General features: G+C 36.7%; 1 protein-coding gene across 1 annotated transcript; it reads left to right on the top strand.

Annotated features, from left to right (window-relative positions):
• Window positions 1-76: 76 nt before the first annotated feature.
• Window positions 77-21,555, top strand: LOC149003635 (Transducin/WD40 repeat-like superfamily protein). Its single transcript, XM_089136639.1, has 18 exons — window positions 77-315; window positions 423-519; window positions 650-703; window positions 816-868; window positions 1,838-1,871; window positions 2,916-3,006; window positions 5,571-5,659; window positions 7,073-7,147; window positions 7,591-7,682; window positions 8,069-8,198; window positions 9,297-9,386; window positions 15,300-15,359; window positions 17,739-17,830; window positions 19,087-19,152; window positions 19,265-19,331; window positions 20,280-20,368; window positions 20,680-20,806; window positions 21,131-21,555. The coding sequence occupies exons 1-18, from the start codon at window positions 257-259 to the stop codon at window positions 21,182-21,184; spliced, it is 1,419 nt and encodes a 472-aa protein (XP_088992765.1). The 5' UTR covers window positions 77-256; the 3' UTR covers window positions 21,185-21,555.
• Window positions 21,556-21,586: the final 31 nt, after the last annotated feature.

The following is a 21,586-nucleotide window of genomic DNA, read 5'->3' as shown; positions in this document are numbered from 1 at the left end:
GGGCCTTACCGCCTTACTAAGAATTTACGCGGGCGAAGTTCAAAAACATGGTTGTTACAATCACGAAGGCGGTAAACCCTTAAACATTAACGCTAGCTCACAGGTCACTTCCTGCGCTCAAAATCAAATTCCAGTGTCGGCTTCTGGAGCTCTGAGAAGACTTCTCATCTCCCCATCGTTATTGTTGTTCTTCCGTTGAGGCGCTGGTGCTGCACTGATCGACCATCCCTCGCTATAACATTTCTTAGCCTTGTCAATGGACAAATTTGTGTGTCGTCGTTCTATTTCACCCGAATATCAAAAACCAATCCAAAGGTAACTACTATTCTGTAATCAATTTTCTCTCAAATCATGTATGCAGATGAAGTTGATGTGTGCTCTAGTTATAAGAATCCCTAAATTGAACTTCTCTTTAATTCAAGGTCTCGATGGAAAAGGAGTATCGCCGAGTTGGATGGTAGATTATCTGCCAAGTATCGCCATCAACTGTCTAGTTTGTTGATTGAATCTTATTCCGAGGTATATAATTTTCTTCTATTTATCTTTAATTTTATAAAGGGTGACAGTGGGAGGGAAAATTTTATTGGCCGACTTATTTTCAGTCAATGTTGCTGTCACACTAAAATTCTCAATGTTTCATTTTGCGAAGATAGGGGCTTTCAGACATTCGTACCACATTGGTGGCAAGAAATGTCCTACTCATGTATGGATTTTCATCAATCGGTGATCCTTCATTTGATTCCTAGCTTAACATTTTCTCCCTTATATTTATATTCTGCAGTCATGTATTTTAAATCTCAAGACCTACTGTGCAGATGTATCAAATTGGCAACGTTGTTGACCAAAATCCCCTAGCACGTTTTAGAAGGTTAGATCTTTATTTTGTGTCATCCAAGTTCTTTGATGTTGCACGGCTGCAAAATATGTTCATGGCCTTGCTTATTATCTTTTCCTATATACTGCTGATCTTGCACCTAGTTGCTAAATTTATGGAATTATATTGAGCAAATGACACATTCGTTTTTTTTTTTTTTTTTTTGATGGATCAAACTTTAGCTTTAGCTTGGTTCCTTATATATAATACGACTAATCAAACTGTGCTCCTCCAGCCATCATTAAAAAGATGATGTCTATTCCAATGAACTTGCATCAACATTTCACTATCATATCCTATATTTCCACTGTAAATTTCAATTCTGAACAGAAAAAGAGTATGGACTAAGAGTATGTCTGGAATTCTACTATTTTTCATGCTTTCCGATGACTATATTCACTACATTCTCTAGAGAATAAATCATTGTTCTACTGAGTATCGACTATGTTTTCTTCTAAGAAGTTTATCATTTCTTTGGATGTACGACACTACGACCTGGTCCTTTTGCTTACCTTTAAAATGGTTGCTTCAGTAATTTTAGTGAGATTTTTGTTTCTTCATTTTGTAACTATTAATTGTAGATTCATTATAATATGTAGTTCTAGTACTGCATCATGTTACTGTGTTGGTACTTGATGTGTTAGTTTATGTAATCTCTCACTCTTCTCTATTGCCCTGACCTATGGTGTGGTTGTGAACATTATCATCTGGTTTGATGGTGATTTGTGGGAACTATTTATTCACATTGAGTGGCTTCTTGGTCTTGGTGATACTAATTCATGAACAGGACAGTGTCCTTTATGCATGACTTGTTTTTATGTTTTTAACTGTTCATGCCTCCATCTGTTGGCTATTATATGTATATTTTTTCTTCTGTTCTTGTGTTCATGTTGTAATTTTTACTTGCAATTTGCCCGTTCGACTAACAAGGTGTATATATATGTTTTTTGTGATCTATATCAGACAGGGCATTTCTGGACTAGAATTTGACAGCAAGGTGAATTCTTCTATATCTCTTCAGTACTTTCTCAAATGAAGAAATTATTCATTGTTCCAGGCTGGTTAATTTTTTGTGTCATTTGTGAAGGGTTGAAAACACTGTCATCATTGCATGAAACAAGACAAACCAAATCTAATAACCCTGGTAATAGATTCACAAGCTTGAAGTAAACACAGTAGATAGGAAACAATTGCCATTAGTTATTATAGAAATAGAATTGTAAACGTAGGTTGCCAAGATGTTGCCTCTGTTACTTTCCCCCCTTGACTGCCTTGGTTCACGTAGCTGCATTGATAACCATGATAGTGAATTAAGAAAGGTTTTCATATAAAGAGCTAGCCAAGAAATTCAGAACAAAGTAATCCTAAAGAAATAGTAGGGCAACTTTTAAATTGCTTAGACTTTTTTTTCTTTCTTTCTTCTGGTATCTTTTAATAAAGAAAAATTCTAAAACACTGAAGCACAATGTGTAGGCCATGATGGACACTTGTTTTTGCATATGAGAAGTCCACTGTTATGAACTTATGATGATATGTCTCTAGACATGATACAAAGATTATTTTTAATTTGGATTGTTGAAATATCTAATCTAAGTAAAACTCTAGAAACATATCTTTAAATAAGATAAAATTTTAAAAGTCTTACTTTATCTTTGCTTTATGCTGCCTCATGTTCATTAGATTTTTGATGAATTTCAAGTTGACTCTGGTTTTAGAAATTTTAATCAAGTGCCATCAAACTTGTACTGGAATTTGTTTGAATTTTCTGCTTTAGTAGATCTAGACTTGTAGTCACCTTTGATGATAGGAAGAGTGATATTATTAGTAACACCATATTAGCGTATGGCGTTTGGTTATGTGTTCAAGCAAATTGTATTGCAAATTACAATGAAACTTCCTACTTGAACTCCTAGCATTCGCTTCAGCATTTGAAGTTGGCACAGCATTACTCACTTGTTTCTTTTTTTCTTCTTTTCGGTTTCCATTTCTATTTGGTGACTTGGTCCTGTTTTTGGCTAATTTCAACTCTTGAATCTTTCAGGGAATATTCTTGGCATCAGTAACAAAATCGGGATGTTTAACGATTCATGACTTTGAAACTCTATATTGCTTGAGTAGTGGTCTATCACCATGTAAGTTGTCTTGATCATATTGTTTTCTTTGGCTTAATATTCTTTTCAAAGTAGGTAATATCTCCGAAGAACATTTTGATTCAAAGAGACATGTAACCTAATGCTCTTTCACTGCTTTTCCTATCAGAGATAAGATTTATAAGAAAAGGATCAGATGTTGGACAGCATTTGGAGATGCCAATCTGACTTTCAGACAGATGTAGTATAAATATTCCCCAAAGTCAAACAATTCTGTTTAGTTCAATCTATGGAAAAGAAACATATATTTTACCAGTGTATATAATTCCCCAAACCACAAAGCCATGTTGGCAAGGATCTGATGACCACTTTGATAGGTCCTCCCTGTCCTCTTGCCTTCATTAACTGATCCGCTATTTGCTGTATATTCTTACTTTTCCTACAAGGCCAATCTGCTGGGGCTAAGGGAATGTCATCAAGCTGTAGCTGAACAAATTTTCTTAAATTGAAAAGCACACACAGGAATAGAGGATGGTTTTTCACCGGAGTCTTTGCACCATCCCCCTTTTACCCCCAGACAGAGGAAAAGAAAAGAGCTCTGGAAACATCAATATCAGGAAGACTGAAAAAATGACATTCCATACATTCCTGTCCATATCCATCTTATTGGTGCACTATAAATGGTATGAGATATTATTGAAACTCAATTTTTGGGATGTTTCCTAACATAAAGATAATGGTATTTTATCTTATAGATAATTGGAAATGAATCTAAATGGTCCTAGAGCAGTCTAAATTCCATACCAGTCAGCTTGATTAGTTACATCTACAATTCGTCATTCAAGTGTGCAATCCCTATAAATCAAAGAGTTTATGATCCATTTACCCCTCTCTGATAATTTTTTTTAATTCTTTCCTTCTAGTTATACCCTGCTGAAGGATGTGACTTTCCCTTTGGCTGTCAATTTTAACCAGTGGTCACTCACTCATCAATAAGACGAGATTCAATAATGGAAGATTTTCTTACATATTACTTGCAATACTATGCTGCAACAGTCAAGCTTGTGTTGACTTCATAGTGAGTCATGTTTATCAGTCATTAGCATATCAAACTATCTAGTGACTTGTCACATAATTGCAAGTTACATGTGAAGAAAGTCATTCTAAAATGCACTCAACCAATATTTTCATCACTGCCTTGGAACAAATATGTTCCTTATACTTTTCAAATGAGGGCAATAATGGATAGTTTTCTAAAGGCCTTTGGACAGAGTACATTGCAGGATATTCTCAGCTTGCCAGGGATAAGATTATTTGTGGATAAGTTGACTGGAATGGTTAACAATATTATGGTTTTAGGTGTTATTATCTTTCCCAGCCACATTATTGTTCCATCTTTTGATTTGACATCCAACTCTTGATTTCTCATTTGATTTTCTTTAGAGTTGCATGATGTATCTTTTGAGGCTCAGAAAAGTTGGTTACCTTGTTTGGAGCTATCTGCTTGGGTTACTCTTAGTAGATATCAGTTGAAGTGATGGGACCAATGGGTCCATGTATGCCTCTGCCTGCCCTATGTTAGCTTTGGAAATTTCATTTAAAGGGCTATCTGCTGTGTACTGGAAAGAGTGCCATTCATTTTTGGTCCCTTTTATGTTTGAAAACTTCTTGATTAGTTGGTTGCGATTACCTATTAAATGTTCAGCTAGTGATTGGTAACATGAGAGGATGAGGCCAAGATATATTGCTGAAAAGATGCTTCTCTCTGTGCATTGGACATACAAGAAACTACAGTGGTAGAAATCCTTGCAACCAAACAGAAATTAAGCATTTTATGTCAGAATAGACAGAGCCTCTTCCAATATTTTGATTCCTTTTCGTATGAATTCTGACAGATGGAAGACTTGTACAGACTTTTTAAACTTATGCTGACTATTGTATTCCTACACTGCATTTTACACGGAACAATAATAGGACATCTTTAGAACAATGTACAACACTGACTATGTGGATGCATTCTAGGTCTTAGACTCTTTGTTTTTCTGAAGTTTCGTGTGAGATATTTAAGCAAGGTTTTGAGGGCTAGGATTGGATTGACTGGATCACCTAATTTGGAATGGGAAGAGCAACTTAGTTGAGCATGGTTCCACGGACTGGTCTTGTACTGGTTTATACTAGCTGATATCTGTAGAAATTGTCAGTAGTCAACATATGATTTTGAATCTTTTGATATGCTTTTTATAGCCTCTTATTTGAGTACTGCACATGATCTTTTGTTGTTACATACTGGTTTCTTTATATTCTTTTATGAATGTAGTGACAGCCACAACATGCAGCTTCTGGTTGAAATCTTTGCCTTCATGTTTTGCAAGTTTTAATATTTTAATTTAACTTTTTATATTTATATATATTTTTTTCATATCTACCTGTTTTGCATGTATAATCCTTAGCTCTTGTTGTCACAAACTTAACATTAATTGTGTAATGTGCTGCTTTCTATGGCATTAGGAATATGCTAGTGCTCTCTATTGTTATTTTCTTCTGGAAGTCCAGGTTGACTTAAAATATTTACTGCATCAGGTTGATCTAATGTGATTTTTTTGTAGGTTTAGAAGAAGATGAAACTAAACATATACTGCACCTTTCAACTCATCAGTTTGATGTTGTTCGATGGAATCCAGCTAACCAAGATGAGGTTCACAAGACTTCCCATGATTCATAATACATGTTGTGTGTGTGTGTGTGCATGTGCATGCGTGTGTATTAATATTCAATCATTATTATGGGGTGAGAGGCCTGAACCATGATCCATGTTGATACATATAGATTATGTTCATAATACATGTGCTATAATGTTCAGTCCGTAAGATGTGCTTGACTGCTTGTTGAAGTTTGATCGATGAAAATGATTCTTCGTAGATTATGACATCATTCTTCTTTGCACCTAATCATCTTGACATTGGATCCTCTTTAGACTGTAATAAACTCTATGTTGGTAGATTAGTTTTCAACAATCTCATGTTGTATTGAAGAGATATATTCTAATTTAAAGCAGAGGTTGGATTGATAGATGACTGTTTCTTGCCATGGGTGAGCTTTTTTTCTTTCTTCTATTTTTTTTTTTTTGGGGGGGGGTGGGGGGGACTAGGCTCTGCAATATTCCCACCCCCGTGTTTTTTTTTTGACAAATAGTGCCTATAGAGGAAATTTAAATTCGGCTACTGAAGAAATTGTTGCCAGTGATTATGTGAGCAATCCTTGTTGCTATGCCACTTAAGCTTCCAGATAATGGCAAAGATCTTGTTTAACTTTGCTAATTGTGAGGTTGAAAAGAAGAAACTTGGTATTATCAAAAAAGATAATTATTTTAGGTGGCTTAAGCTTGTGACCTGATTGAAGCAACTATACTGGTTGAGAAAGATCATTTTTTCTCATGTCAAATTCCAAAAAGAGAAAAAGGAAAATGAAGAAAATGAAACTTGTGAACCTTGTGCAGGTGTTGAAAATTGAACTTATCATTTTTTCTATGTCAAATTAAAATAGAAAAAAAGGGAAGAAAATGAAACTTGTGAACCTTGTGCAGGTGTTGAAAATTAAACTTACATGGGGTTATGCTCTCCTTTCCTGCTTGTTTATTTATCTACTATGATCAATCAACTCCTTAGTTAATGGTAGCTAACTGATGTGGATGCTCCCTTACATTGCATTCATGGAGGAAGGGTGGTGATGTGCGGTGCAAGTTTAGTTCTCTTACTTGTTAATGAGGTGTGTTGATGTATTATCCAAGAAAATGTGTAGGTTTATTTGCTGTTATTGAATGTGTGATGCAACAGAATATGCATGTTTATGCATTTCTATGTTTTTACTTTTGTACTTACAATTAATTGGACCTCTACTATTGTGTACTTTTAAATATGCTAGTATACAATTCAAATGCGTTCCTTTTTGCTAATAACTGTTCAAGTCATATTATAAGCTCCAAGTACTTATTCTCAAAAAATAATCAGACACTCTTGGCTTGCACATGCTAGTCTTATATAGTAGATTGTCAATTTCCAACCAAATGCTTTATATTCTTGATTTGTTAGATGATTGTGTACTTCTGCAGGTTGCTTGCACATCAATGCAGAGTAATGAAGTTCTTCTTTTTGATATTGGTTACATCTCTTCTGAACCAACAGAGGTCAGTTTCTTTCTTTCCTTTCCATGCATCTGTATTCTTGGAGCTGCTTCTTGCCGTGAACATACGGTTGACCTAGTTCCACGCCTAGAATGGTACATTGATACATCTAACATGGAGTGCGTGTGTGTATACATACACACGTTGAATGGATCTTGGATGTAATGCATCTGGATGTGAAGGTGATCTCCCATGCGAGACACCTTGACAACTATGGTCTATAAGACTAACTATCTTGTGTGAGGCTGGTCGTCAGTTGCTGCAGTTGGCACTTATTGTTTTGTTTGCATTATTTGGTATAGAATAAGCATTTTAATGACTGGCTGAATGTGGGTTCTAATTATTTGATTATTTTTTGAACAAATTCATCTCTTATTAATTATTATCGTCATCAGCTGTCCTGTATCGGTTAGTGACTCTAGTGTTCATGTTTATCAACAATACAGGTGCTAAGAAAGAGGCCTACCCTCACAGTGCATGGTTATGAAGCCCAAAAGGGTTTATCTGATATTTCATTCACTTCCATTGACAAATCAAGGTCAGGAAGACCAGAACTAATATACAGAATCTATTCCAGAATTACATACCTTATCATTGGATGAATTTTATGTTTCTGCTGTTTTTTGTCAGTGGACTTTCTTTATGCTTCCGCCTCCTGTAAACATTTTAGCTTTATGGATGAGGAAATAAAATCCTAAAATTCTAATGGATGCTTAGGTCTGAGAAATCTAAAGTAGATAATCTGTGGTATTTAGTGATAACTAGAATAGACTGTCAGTTTTACTATGCTCCCTTTTTTGTCCTTCTATTGTGCCTTTGATTTATTAGTTGAATCTTGACATTTTGCATCTTATGGATATTGTTTCGGCTAAATGATTTATCTCCATTTTCACCTTTCTTTCTCCATTTTGAGTTTTCTCTTAGGTTGCTTGCCTCTGATGTTTACGGCATCATCAGTATATGGGACAGGAGAATGAGTGATCTCCCATGTCTTGAGCTGACAAACAATGTCTGTAGCGCTATTAATAGCATCCAGTTAAATGTGGAAAATCAGGTCAGAGATGTTATTCAGAAGTTATAATAAAATATAACATGTAATGGGTGATCTATCTATTGTGACTGTAAAATAGATGCTCTGTGGATTTGCCGCATGAAATTATGTGCTTCACCATGTATTGAAATTCCCCTTGTTTTGAGTTGGTATGCTCATTTAGAGAATACCCTGAATGGAAATCTGATTATGTTTTGAATGTGTGCTCATAATGTTGTTCCCCCTAATTTTTTTTTGGATGGAATATATTAAAGACAACAACGCCAAAAATACAAAGGGAGAGAGAGGGGGCGGGGGAGGAAAGCCTATAAAGAGGAAGGCCTAATGGAGGAGGTGAGACTCCATGAACTAATAGTTAGCTTATTCCTGGGAGAGTCAGACACTGGGGGATGGGGAATATGGAGAAGTCTAGATGAGACCTCAAAACAGATGGCCTTCTAGATTATGTCAAGGGAACGAGATTTGGAGGACCATCGCCTAATATTCCGCTCCCACCATAAGTGGTGAATAATCGCACCAAACACTAGCTTGCCAACTCGGTCACAAATGGAGGAGCTCGAGAAGACTCTCAAACACCAGGCCCAATCTCGAGCAAAGCCATAAGAGCGCCTCGACCTAGGCCAAATGGAAGCAAGGGCTTTCTCCCAAAGAGATCGGGAGAAGGGGCATAAGAAGAATGAGTGCTCAAGGTCCTCAGTGCAGTTCTAACAATGGTTGTAGTTAGGGTTAACCGGGATATGATGGCTAATGGGAAGGCCTAATATTTTGTTCCCCACAAATTAGTTGGCATTCCATTATGCTTCTTTTCATGCTGTCTGTTTTTACACAAGTAGTCTTTCTTTTACACCAAAATCTTAATGCTGGTTTAACCATGAATGTTATGACTTTGTCTTCCGCTATATGTTGCCCTTATCTTAGGAATGTTCCAAGTTATATGGAAATTCCCTTGCTAGAGGGAAATATAACGGTGAAAGTCATAATTTCAAAATTTGTCGCATTCTGTCAATTTCATAATTATTTGTTGTAATCATCCTTTGTATTTTTAGGACTGTTATTTTTGGGCTTATCAATCAGCCCATTAATCGCAAATTTTCCATGCAGATTGTTTTTGGGGCAACTAAGCATGGCATCATCCATCTTTGGGATATTCGTGGAGGAAGAACATCTGATGCTTCTCAAATTCATAAACAGGTAAAAGGGCGGGCGTCTTTCAGGTTTTCCTTATTTGATTTTTATTGCTTAATTCTAGTATGGAATGGATGGCAGGAACTGTGTTCTATGATAACTTTGAAATGGGAATTGGTTTATGAGAAATTTTTTAATCCTATCTCCCCCCTTAGTAAAAGTAATGAGCAGAGTATTAACTAGGGCTCTTAAGAGTTATGATGGATGAAAGGATAAGGCATCATCCTTTCCAGTGGCAGTTAAAGTGCGGTAATTTTTTGGAAAGATTCATCTTTCACCCCCGAGTAATATCCAACTACTAGCTAGATGGTGAACATATGTTTCTCTTTCTTTCTCTCTTAGAATCATGCAGCCTAGATTACAAAACCCTGATTTATGTCACTATAGGTCTAGTACGAGTGACAAAAACTCAAATAAGATAGTGGCAATTTTCTAAATTTAGAACACTACTGTAGTTTTTACCTTTATTTATAGTATATTTTGCTAGTAGCTAATAAACAGACTGTTGGATTCTATTAGGAGTCTAATAAGAGTTTGTATAGGAGTTAAATTAGAGTTTGCATTAATGTAAACTTCTATTCCTTGTAATAGTCTACTTTTCACTTAATTATAAATAGAGGGCTTGAGATCATGGATCAATAAGCCATTCACCACAATCGTTTCTTTCAACATGGCATCAAAGCCTAAGTTCGATTAGGATCTTCTTCTATTTTTTTCTTTCTTCAAACCCATAAACCCCATAGCAGATTATATTTTTTCACCAAAACCCTTCGCAGTTTTTTCTTGTTCTTCTACAACCTAATTTTGCAACCATCGCAGAAATCAATTCTTCAAACCATAATTCTGCAACCATCGTTTGGCAGAATTTTTTTCCCTTTTCAAACCCATTGCACCGCTGCACTATCGTTTCAATTCCACCTCGAAGATCAAGAGAAAAAAAAAGGAAAGAAGAAGAGAAGAAGAACCACGATTCCTGCTGCTTCTCGCGACAAGAATTCCTGCTGCTGCTGCTGCTTTTTGCGATAAGAATCATAGATTAGAATCGGTTACCGCTGCTTCTTTTGCAACTTCCTCTGCCGCTGCTCCTGCTCCTGCTATTGCTGCTTCTACTGCCGGAGCTTCTGCAACTTCCGCTGAAAGAGACTCCTGAAGAGTGAAGACTACTGCTGTATTTATGGTTTCTGTTTCGATCATCCCAACCAAAATAAAAAGAAAAACAGAAAACGTAACTACTATGTTTGAGGGTTAGGTTTGTAAATTTACAAACTTTCAGGGACTTGTTTGTGATTTTCCATATCCTCAGAATCAGAATCATAATCAGAATCAGAAAAGAAAAAAATGGTATTCTTTATAAGTATTTTTTGAATTCTATCATTTGGGTGGTTTGGCTATTTTATTCTGCGACATTTCAGTTACTTCGAAAGGTTGAAGACTGAAGAACTGCAGATAATTTTGTCAACATGACAACTATTGACGGTACAGCCTCGACCACTGCTTCCTCTACTACCCATACCAACTCCTACCTTGCTATATCAGGTAAAACTTTTACAAGCTTTTAAGCTTCTTCAATTTCTACTCCTTGGATCATTGATACAGGAGCCATAGATCATATGACAAGTTTATCCTCTTCTTTCTTACAATATTCTCCATTTTCTGGAAAGGATAAAGTTCGAATCGTTGATGGCTCATATTCTTCTATTGCTGGAAAAGGAACCATTCAGCATTCTCCATCACTTTCTTTGTCTAAAGTTTTATATGTTCCCTCTTTCTCTAGTAACTTGCTCTCTATCAGTAGTCTTACACATGACTTGAATTGTAAAGTGATTTTTTCCCCATCTTACTGTGTCCTCTAGGATCTGGTCACGGGGAAGGAGATTGGACGTGGTAAACTAGACAATGGACTTTATTTGCTTGAGCCGATTGGAGAATCTGCGTTTGCTTTGACTACATCTTCTAATCCGGTCCATTCGGTAAAATCAGACCTTCATCAGTGGCACCGTAGGCTAGGTCACCCCCTCTAGGAACTCTTAAGAAAATATTTCCTGATTTGGTTTCTTCTTATAATGAGGATAATTTTTTTTGCGAAGCTTGCATTTTTGCAAAGCAGACTCGTTCTACTTATTTACCTTCTCTTCATAATAGAAGACCTATTCCTTTTATGCTAATTCATACTAATGTGTGGGGTCCTTGCCGAAGTGTATCTATTACTGGCCATAAGTACTTTGTTACTTTTATTGATTGTCACTCTCGTTCTACATGGATTTATCTTTTAAAACAAAAAAAATGAGGTTTTCCGATGTTTTCGTGATTTTCATAATATGATTAAAACTCAGTTCAATGCCACTGTGAAGATCCTTCGCAGTGACAATGGCACCGAGTATATTGATGGTGAATTTCAAAGATATCTCTCTGACTCTGGCATAATACATCAGACCAGTTGCGTTGATATGGCTGCCCAAAATGGGGTGGCCGAAAGGAAGAATCGGCATCTCTTAGAGATAGCCCGTTCCATTATGATTGCTATGAATGTACCTGACCAATCTTGGAGTGATGCTATACTCACCGCTTCTTACCTTCCGAATAGGATGCCCGATAGGATACTTGGTTTTAAATGTCCTAATGAGATTCTTCAGGGAGCCTCTTCTTTTGTTGTTCCCCCAAAGGTTTTTGGATGCGTGTGCTATGCCAGAATCACAGCCCACCAGAGTAAGCTGGCTCCCCGCGGCCTACGTTGCATATTTTTGGGGTATTCTGCTACTCAGAAAGGGTACAAATGTTATCATCCTCCCTCCAGGAAAACCATTGTATCCATGGATGTAATTTTTCATGAGTTTTGCCCTTACTATACACCTCTCCAGGGGGAGAGTCTTAGAGGAGAGGTGTTCTTTTCGACTCTAGATTTTCCTATCATAGACCAACACAACTTTAGAGTCCTAGAAGAGTTTCCTGAGCAGGGGGAGACTTCGGGCAGTATAACTGAGGACTCTAATCCACCCCCTTCGTTTTCTAAACCATGTGAAGAACCTAGCCAGGGGGAGACCACTCCTGTGAGACACACTGTTGGGGTCTTTCAAAACCAGATTGACCAGAATAAGGAGGTGAAGACTTATCAGAGGAAGAAATACAACCGGCTAAAGCAGGTGGAGAAAGGTGATACATTACCACTTCAGTCTCCTGCTCCAGAATCAGATTCTACTGAGGTATCTTCTTCCAATCTTCCTATTGTTGTTAGAAAAGGGGTCAGATCTTGTACTCAACATCCCATAGCTAAATATGTTTCTTATAACTCTTTGTCTGACTCCTACCATGCTTTTATATCCTCTCTGTCATCTGTATCTGTTCCTAAAAGTTGGCAGGAAGCCTATGCTAATAAGAAATGGAAGGAAGCTATGGTAGAGGAAATGCAGGCAATGAAGAAAAATGACACTTGGGAGCTGATTACACTTCCTCCAGGAAAAAAACTAGTGGGCTGCAAATGGGTATTTGTGGTTAAACAAAATATGGATGGATCAGTCAACAAGTTGAAAGCTAGACTAGTTGCAAAGGGGTTTACCCAAACCTATGGGATTGATTATCAGGAGACCTTTGCCCTTGTTGCGAAACTAAATACTGTTAGAGTTCTGTTGTCTGTAGCTGTGAACAAACACTGGAACTTACACCAACTAGACGTAAAGAATGCCTTCTTACATGGGGAGTTAGCAGAAGAGGTCTATATGGAAATCCCACATGGTTTTTCCGATGACAATACTGCAGGGAAAGTCTGTCGGTTGAAGAGGTCAATTTATGGGTTAAAACAGTCTCCTAGATGCTGGTTTGGACGCCTTCTGAAGGCAATGACTTCTATTGGGTACAAGCAAAGCAATGCTGGTCATACACTATTTGTCAAGAAGTCAAGTACTAACATCACACTTCTCATTGTTTATGTAGACGATATTGTCATCACAGGGAATGATGGTGAAGAAATTCAAAAGTTGAAAGACTTTCTTGGCAGAGTTTGAAATTAAAGATCTAGGGAAGTTACAATATTTCTTAGGGATTGAGGTGGCTCGATCAAATAAAGGTATATTCCTATCCCAAAGAAAGTATGTCCTAGATCTATTATCAGAAGTGGGAATGTTGGGGTGTAAACCAGTTGATACCTCTATTGAAGCTGGAGCTAAACTTAAAGAAAAAGAGGGAGAACCAGTGGACAAAGGAAGATACCAAAGGCTGGTAGGGAAGCTTATTTACTTGTCCCACACCAGGCCAGACATCGCTTATGCTGTAGGGATAGTGAGCCAATTCATGCATGATCCATATTTAGCTCATATGAAGGTCATTGCAGAATACTACAATATTTGAAGGGAACTCCTGGAAAAGGAATACTTCTATCACCTACCGATAATCTAAAAGTAGAAGCATACATTGATGCAGATCGGGCTGGATCTCCAGACAGGAAGTCAATTTCAGGTTACTGTACCTTTGTTGGAGGTAATCTAGTTACTTGGAGAAGTAAGAAACAGAATGTGGTAGCTTTATCTAGTACCGAAGCTGAATATAGAGCTATGGTTCGTGGAGTTTGTGAGCTACTATGGTTGAAAGGCTTGCTGCAAGATATTGGAGTCCAAGTTCCAAACCCTATGATGTTATACTGTGACAACAAGTTTGCTATTAGTATTGCTAATAATCCAGTGCAACATGATCGAACTAAGCACATTGAAATTGACAGGTTTTTTGTCAAAGGAAAGTTGGAACAAGGGCTTATCTGCATGCCTTTTGTAAGATCTGGAGACCAAGTAGCAGATGTTTTCACTAAGGGTTTGAAAGAAAGAGATTTCCTTCCTATTGTAGGCAAGTTGGGCATGACTAATATCTATGCCTCAACTTGAGGGGGAGTGTTGGATTTTATTAGGAGTCTAATAAGAGTTTGTATAGGAGTTAAATTAGAGTTTGCATTCATGTAAACTTCTATTCCTTGTAATAGTCTACTTTTCACTTAATTATAAATAGAGGGCTTGAGATCATGGATCAATAAGCCATTCACCACAATCGTTTCTTTCAACACAGACTAAGTAGGAATACCATTAAGAGTACATTACAATTCTAGTTACAAACTAATAAGGAAACTAAACATAAATGCACAAGGGGACTGAACCATAAACACCCATGACATTGACACTTCCCTTATCATGCTCAACAACAATCAACCCAAGCCCCCTTGGCGTTTAGACTGGACATTTTATTACAAATTCAAAAGTATGATTTATTTCCTGAATAATTTGAAGAAGTATTATAACATTTAATTCGTTTTACTGAATTATTTGAAAAAGTTATTTTTCAAGGCATTCTTGATATGGCTTGCAAAACATTGATAAAGTTGTAACTTGTAAAACAATAAATATGATTCTCTTTTGTTAAACTTTATTTTCATAAATCAATGTATGGACACTATATATTTGAAAGAAAAAAGGGGTTGGGGTGTGGGGGGGGGGCTAGGCCGACCTCAATTACCCCTCTTTCCTGTATAATCTATTGTTATAGCTTCAGCACCACATCTTTGTCATCCTTGGCTGCACATACCTTGAACCTATTATGTCATGTTGAACATGTGTTGTGGCCTGCATGACTGAATTCAAAGTTATGCTCTGGTTTTTATTCCAAACACATGGATAATTTACATTAATATTTACTTTAAACCATGTTACAGTTTTGCAGTTAATAATCCTTTTACTCCTAGGCATTGTCGAAATTCGTTCTTGAAGCATGTCTATTTGCCCTTGCTTTTTCTACAAACAGGAGTGGCCCTAAAAACAGGGAAAATCAACATCTTACACCTTTAGATAGTGTTTTACAATGTTATTGCAATAAAATATATTTGAATTTCAAGTCAATGGCCAAAGAGTTTACCCTGTGTATTATTTGAATGCTCTTCTCATCCAGGTCAGTCCTCTAGCATCTTTCAAGCTAGCATTGCTGTTAGAGAAGATCAGTTCTTTGAAGGTATGCATAATACTCTATTCTTTTCAGTAAAATTAAAAGAAAAGAAAATGATGTCCTCCTGTTTCATTTTGCTCTTGAACTTCATTTCAGCATCCAAGATCAAAGTAATGAGACTAATCATGAACCAAGAAACTTTTTATGGGATTGAATAGCTCAAACAAGATCAGATGTTGTAATTATAAGAACAGAAACTGAAAAGTTTATAACTTAAAGATGGATGAATTCATCAAGTTGAATAAGATTGCAATTTGACTAAACTCTCGGTTCTGAATAATCCGACTATGAAAAGGACTAGTTAAAACAAGAATATTGAGAAATTGATAGGGTTTTCAGAAAAAGGATGACATAACTTCAAATAGATATATTTGTGCAATTAACAAACCAAACTTTGTCGAGGTATATAACCCGGCACCTCAGATGATCTATACAGCATTGCTGAACTTAAAACCAGGTAAATCCAATGGCCGATAAGCTTGAAACAGGATCACAAGTATAGGGATAGTATCAAGTTTCAGAGAAATCAAATGACTCTATATGAACTGATTGGCCTAAAATACCAGTTGATGAACAATACAAACAGTTAATAGTATGTAAAATTTGATTTGAATCTGAGGGACTAATTTGAGATAATGAGAGAATCTTAGAGAGAATAAGATTCTTAAAACCCAGAAAAGCAAAAAGTACAAAAGTTTTTTTTTTTCCCTTTTTTTTTCTTCCTTCCAACTGTAAGATCTGTAATCTCTTTTTTAGGGAGAAATTGAAAACTTTGGTGGAGATAAAAGGAAACTTCTTCTTAACGGATCTCTAGATTTGAAGAATTGCTTCTGTTAAAGCAAACACCACGAAATAGCGAATCGAAATAGAAACAAAATGAAAACACAGAGAGATCTAATGTGATTCACACATCAATGCTGTATGCTACGTCCACGAGCGAAGGTGAAGATTCTTTTACTATGTAGAAGAAGAATAGAATGAGACCTCACAACAATTCGCCAAGAACGGCACAAGAACTCTCACCCACAAACCCTAACCGAAAACCCCAAATCTCTCAATGATGTGGTAGGCGAACATAAGATTGAATCGGGTAGACGGGTTGATCCATTTGGTTGGGTCGAACCGTATTGTAGGGGCCAAACCCCTTTCATAGACCAAGATCAGTGGTGGGCTCAAGAGGCCTATCGGCCCAAGCCCTCCGCTTCCCCCACAGATCTCAAAAAACAGGTCATTTGGATCGCCCAACAAAATATGTCGGTGCGGGTCTATCTTCCAAATCGGGTACAAGAATTCGGGTCACAATATAACAGCTTCCTTCTATTATCTCGTGTGGTGAATTCCTAGAACCTCTTGGTGTATTTGAAGAAATCAATGGGTAGAAACTTATCATCTTTGTTTTATATTTTTCTGTTATTCTTTGTTGTGCTGTAACCTATTTTCAATGTTTTTTCCTTTGATCTTCAAAGTCATTTTCTGTTTCTTTCAATAACACCTACCTCTGATAGACGCATCATAAGCATCTCCCAATGGACCGCATTCCTCCTTGCTTTGGTTCTTCTAGTATATGTATGGTTCCCTAGTAAGCAAAGCATGTCCTCGTCAAACTTGTCTGAGATGGGTGAGCCTTGGACCTGCAGAAAATTGTTTTAGGCTAGATTTCTGTTATTTTTTAGGGTAGTTGACTCAGCTTGGTCTGTCATCCTTGGGCTGGCATAGTTTAGCAATGGCTTTGGTTGGCCTAAGCAAGTTCCACTCCCCATATATCCACCTCAAATCCCCTTTTGGCATGTGATGAAAATACCATCCTTGTGCAAAACTAATAGAAGCACATTTTTGGAAATGGATGCCTTACATAGTTTACATTTTTATCTTCCTGCGTGTTACTGACTGGGCAATGTTCCTCTGCAAATGCTGATTTTCTGCTCATGATTTGCTAATGCATCTAAAACATAGAAATATCTATATAGAGATGGCTTATCATGCCGGATCCCATGCCTCCATTCTTTTTCATGCCTTTCACAAGCATCATAAACATGAGAAGGAACAGCATTGGCAGAAGATTTGTCTTCTGTAAACTATGTGAGAAAGTTCCTCCTACTCAAGGGCATAATCAATGCACAAGGCTCCTGCCACTGTGGGGTCTGGGAAGGTCATAATGCATATGGCCTTAAGCCCTTAACTACTATTATCAAAGAGGTTGTTTTCAGACTTGAACTTGTGACAACTTGGTCATAATGGTGGAATAATTAACCATCGTGCTAAGGCCTTCCTTCTAGAAACTTCCTCTGTGACTGTAGTTCCAAATGCAAATATTTAACTCCTACCTGGTCAGCTTTAATAATCTACAAACTCATGAGTAATTGATTTTCTAATTCTTGGATGCAGGAACAAACAGAAATTTTATCAAAGGAAATACACTCAATTGATCTTGACCCATCTTGTCCATATCAGTTAGCATTCCATCTTGATGATGGTTGGTAGGTTTCATAAATTGATTGTCTTTGTCATACTGCATTTCTTTCTTAAAGTTCTCACTGCTTTTGTTTTGCGGTACTTCAAGTTGATGATCCTGCTATTAGTGAGTCAGGATTTTGAATGATCTGTTATATTCCAGTACTTTTACACGTCGTACATGTGCAGTCCATTAATATGTGGATTCATTTAATAAATTATGATGTGACTGTACAAGGCTTCTGAGTTCTGATTTGAAAGTAAGATAACGGCTATGATTTTAATATTGTTGTTTTACTGTACAACAATTCTACTCATGGAGGAATTTTTGCTCATACCTATTTGTAGGGAGGCAACCAATATTTCACACCAAAACAGTTGTTCTAGTGGGATAAGTCCCACGTCAAAACTTGGTTTATGCCATCTGTGAGATAACAATGTTTGGTATCTACAGATAGTAGGTTTGGATAAGACACATGTCAGGGCAGGATTTATTTCTTGATCCATTTTATTGTTTGAGATTTCTTATAGGAGCCAATGGCACACTATTTCTATGTTTTATAATTCTGATGATCAATGAAAGCTGTTCCTGAAATTCAAGACGGCACAACTAAGTAATACTTTTAGCTGTTCATTGTAGCAATGACAGAGCATACAATAAATAAAATCAGATAATTCTTTGTGTTAGTTCTTTCATGCTAAAGAGCAGAGAGCTGAGCTCCAAGTGGAATGCTTGCCTTTTTGAGAAATTCACTGTTATATTTCTTTGTGGGTATTGATCCACCGCTTGTTCCTAATAAATTGCAAACTTAATAGTCATGCTCTCAAGCTTCCTGATCTCATATGATAGAAAGAAACATGAGCTAGTATTCTCCTGCAAATTGTGAATACTCCAAATGACATTGTTAGAAGTGGTTGACTTCATTTTTTAAGTTAAAAGGGTTTCCTTTTTACTGCATTTGTTGTTTTCTCAATAAAAATATTCAAGTTGAACCTCTAGAGCTTTATTGATCCATAATCTACACCATGTGTGAAGCACCACAGGCTTTCCCTTGCTTGGTCTATATAGACTAGGATCAATTTTTTTGTATTGAATGAAATGTTGTGGTGACATGTCTTTGCTGACTTATTATTTTGTTGGTGTGGAATATTAGGTGTTTGTTTGTTTTTTAATGATCCAAGCTAATAATTTCAATTGTGGGGATCAATGGTATAAGATGATTTGCTTCTGATAATTATTGGATTCAGATTTACTTCTTATAGCCCTTTTTTGTTTATATAGGTCAGGTGTTCTGGATACTAATAAATTTGAAGTTACTCACGTACATTGCCCACCTCCTGCTTGGTTGTGAGTAGAAGTTTTGGCAATTTTTTGAAATCATGTAGAAGATCATTAATTTATCTCCTATCTTTTCTGCTGCCACTAATTATCAATCTTTCTGTGACTTCTGGATTGTTAGGACTGGAGCAGACATATCATCCAGTTATTCCTACTTGAGAAAGCCATCATGGCTAGCAACCTCTTCAGTATGATTTTCCCCATGTTGGATATATCTGTCCTTTATTATATTGTTGCATTGTTTTTTGTTTGCCCAAGTCTATTGTTGCATTGTTGGTGATATTTGTATTTCCTTCTGTGATCTTCCCACTGCTATAGGATTTAAAGGAAATAGTTGGTTAACTGGTTCATCTCTTTGTTCTGTATGATGCAAGACATTGCACCTTGTATGACCAATGCTCAAACTAATTATGCTGGAAAAACATAAAAAAGTTATAGCTCATGACTAACAAATATCAATTGGACAAGTTGAAACCTCTCAGTGAGCAATATGGTGGGAGACTGGGAGCAATAGATATTGGCTAGCAACTGATACTAGATTTCCTCTTTATAGGCTTTCATTTACCCAGCTGTATAGATGAAGCATTTAGAATGTGTTTATTTAGCCCTACAACCTGGCCAATTCTAGTGTGACATTAGAAAAAACCTAAACTACTTGGCAGGCTGAGGCTGGTATTACAGTATTTAAAAACACCAATGGAGCATTACCATATCAGGAAAGGTCATGAAAGTACACTTAGATCCTTAAGTATGGTCTGATGCCACATAGCTCAACAGTGATTGGTGTTAGGGCTTTTGAGTATGATGATGCCTTCTTTTGACGGATTCTGGGCCAATTCCTACAAAGAACTTCCATTTATTGAGAATTAGTTTTAACTTTACTATAGATAGATAGATAGTTCTTTGTGTGTTATCTTTTGATACTCTGGTTTCCTGTTCTAGTTGTTGGTGTGTTATCTTTTGATACTCTAGTTTCCTGTTCTACTTGTTGCTCAATTGTTGTATTCCAAGTTCCAATTGCAGCCATAAGCTACCTTTTGTAAACGTAAATCATTTATCAGAATTTGTAATATGCTACCTCATGCTAGCTCGAGTATGTTTGTGTTTTTTCTAAAATAAATTGTCTTCTTGCACAGATCTATGCAGTTGGGTCATCCTCTGATAATGGGGTCCATCTTTTAGACTTTTATCCAGGCCCTAGCTCAGCTTGCCATGTGGATTTCAAGTGAGCGAACCATACCCATATCTATAACTCTATTTGGCATGGATTTGTTTTCCCCCCTGTGTAAATACTAGTAATTCTTTATTTCATAGCTTGAAACATTTGACCCAATTTTGAACTTCCTTAAACTACTGCTTTTATTTTGATCTTTTTAATTATTCTTCACATCAAGAAGGGTACAAATGTAATTCTTTGCAGAAAGTTTGATTGCTATTTGCTTTCTATATTTGCTATCAAGTATGCTTTCATGTTGGTTATCAATACTAAAAGTAGCTGCTTACTCTTTCTTGGTTTTACTTCTCCATTCTCTCTAGTGAGGGTACGCAGGGCCTTAATACTGAAGAAAAGCAGAATAATCGAAACAAATTTGTTCCTTTATCAGAAGGTGTTACTGCTTGTGCTGCTCATCCGATCAATTCTACCATCATAGCTGGAACGAAGGTTTGTACGTAAATATTAATCCAAATCTATTGCTGGTTAGAAACTAGATGGAATGTGAATGGTTTTATTCTTCTAATAGTTCATATATGCATCCGTCCTTTTGACATCTAAGAACTACAATATGATGTTGATTGCTTCCTGAAAATACTCAGCATATGACCTCTTGTAGTTTATTATAAATCACTTAAACATTGCAACTGGCAGTGAAAGAACACTAATACAAGCTAAACAGTCAGTTCTTGAATCCATTACATATGGTCCAGAATTCATTTTAAGAAATAATTATGAAAATTAACTAGAGTTTCATTGGTTGTTTGGTTTCAGCGATCCTCTTTGTTACTGATCTCCCAAAGACACCATTGTGATCTTAATAGTTAGAGCTCAAGCAATGATCGGTTCTCTTTGTAGCTACTGAAGTGTTCGAGAACTTGTAAAATTAAGCAGTCATCTGAGCTCATGTGAAGCTTTGGAAGTAGATATATTGCAGCAACTCAGGCAACGGAAGGGCATCACTAACAGGAAAAGTTCCACCCAGGTTCATCGCTTTCAGAAATTCTATAAGTATTTCTGCTTGGGGCATCAGATTTCTTCTGTTATCCACGTCAGTGACATGAAATTTTGTATAGGAATATGGTGTCATGTAATTCGAACTCACTATGTGGGAAACATGTTCCCACATATGGGGTTGGGGTTGGGACTTGTTGATTGCAAGAACTGCTTGGTGTACATTACTTTTTTTTTTTTTTTTTTTTTTTTTTGGGGGGGGGGGGGGGGGGGGGG

This window comes from Hakea prostrata, chromosome 10 (genome assembly GCF_041222555.1).
Source record: "Hakea prostrata isolate BN-2017 chromosome 10, UWA_Hpros_2, whole genome shotgun sequence".
Lineage (NCBI taxonomy): Eukaryota > Viridiplantae > Streptophyta > Magnoliopsida > Proteales > Proteaceae > Hakea > Hakea prostrata.
The sequence above is the reverse complement of the archived record's forward strand: the minus strand, read 5'-3'. Positions and strand labels throughout refer to the sequence as shown.

Bases quoted from the DNA above. Each gene is read 5' to 3' on its own strand.
- LOC149003635 (XM_089136639.1), top strand. From the start codon at position 257: ATGGACAAATTTGTGTGTCGTCGTTCTATTTCACCCGAATATCAAAAA. The intron at 8,199-9,296 runs GTCAGAGATGTT...TTTTCCATGCAG, and splicing joins AGTTAAATGTGGAAAATCAG to ATTGTTTTTGGGGCAACTAA. The intron at 19,332-20,279 runs GTATGATTTTCC...CTTCTTGCACAG, and splicing joins CATGGCTAGCAACCTCTTCA to ATCTATGCAGTTGGGTCATC.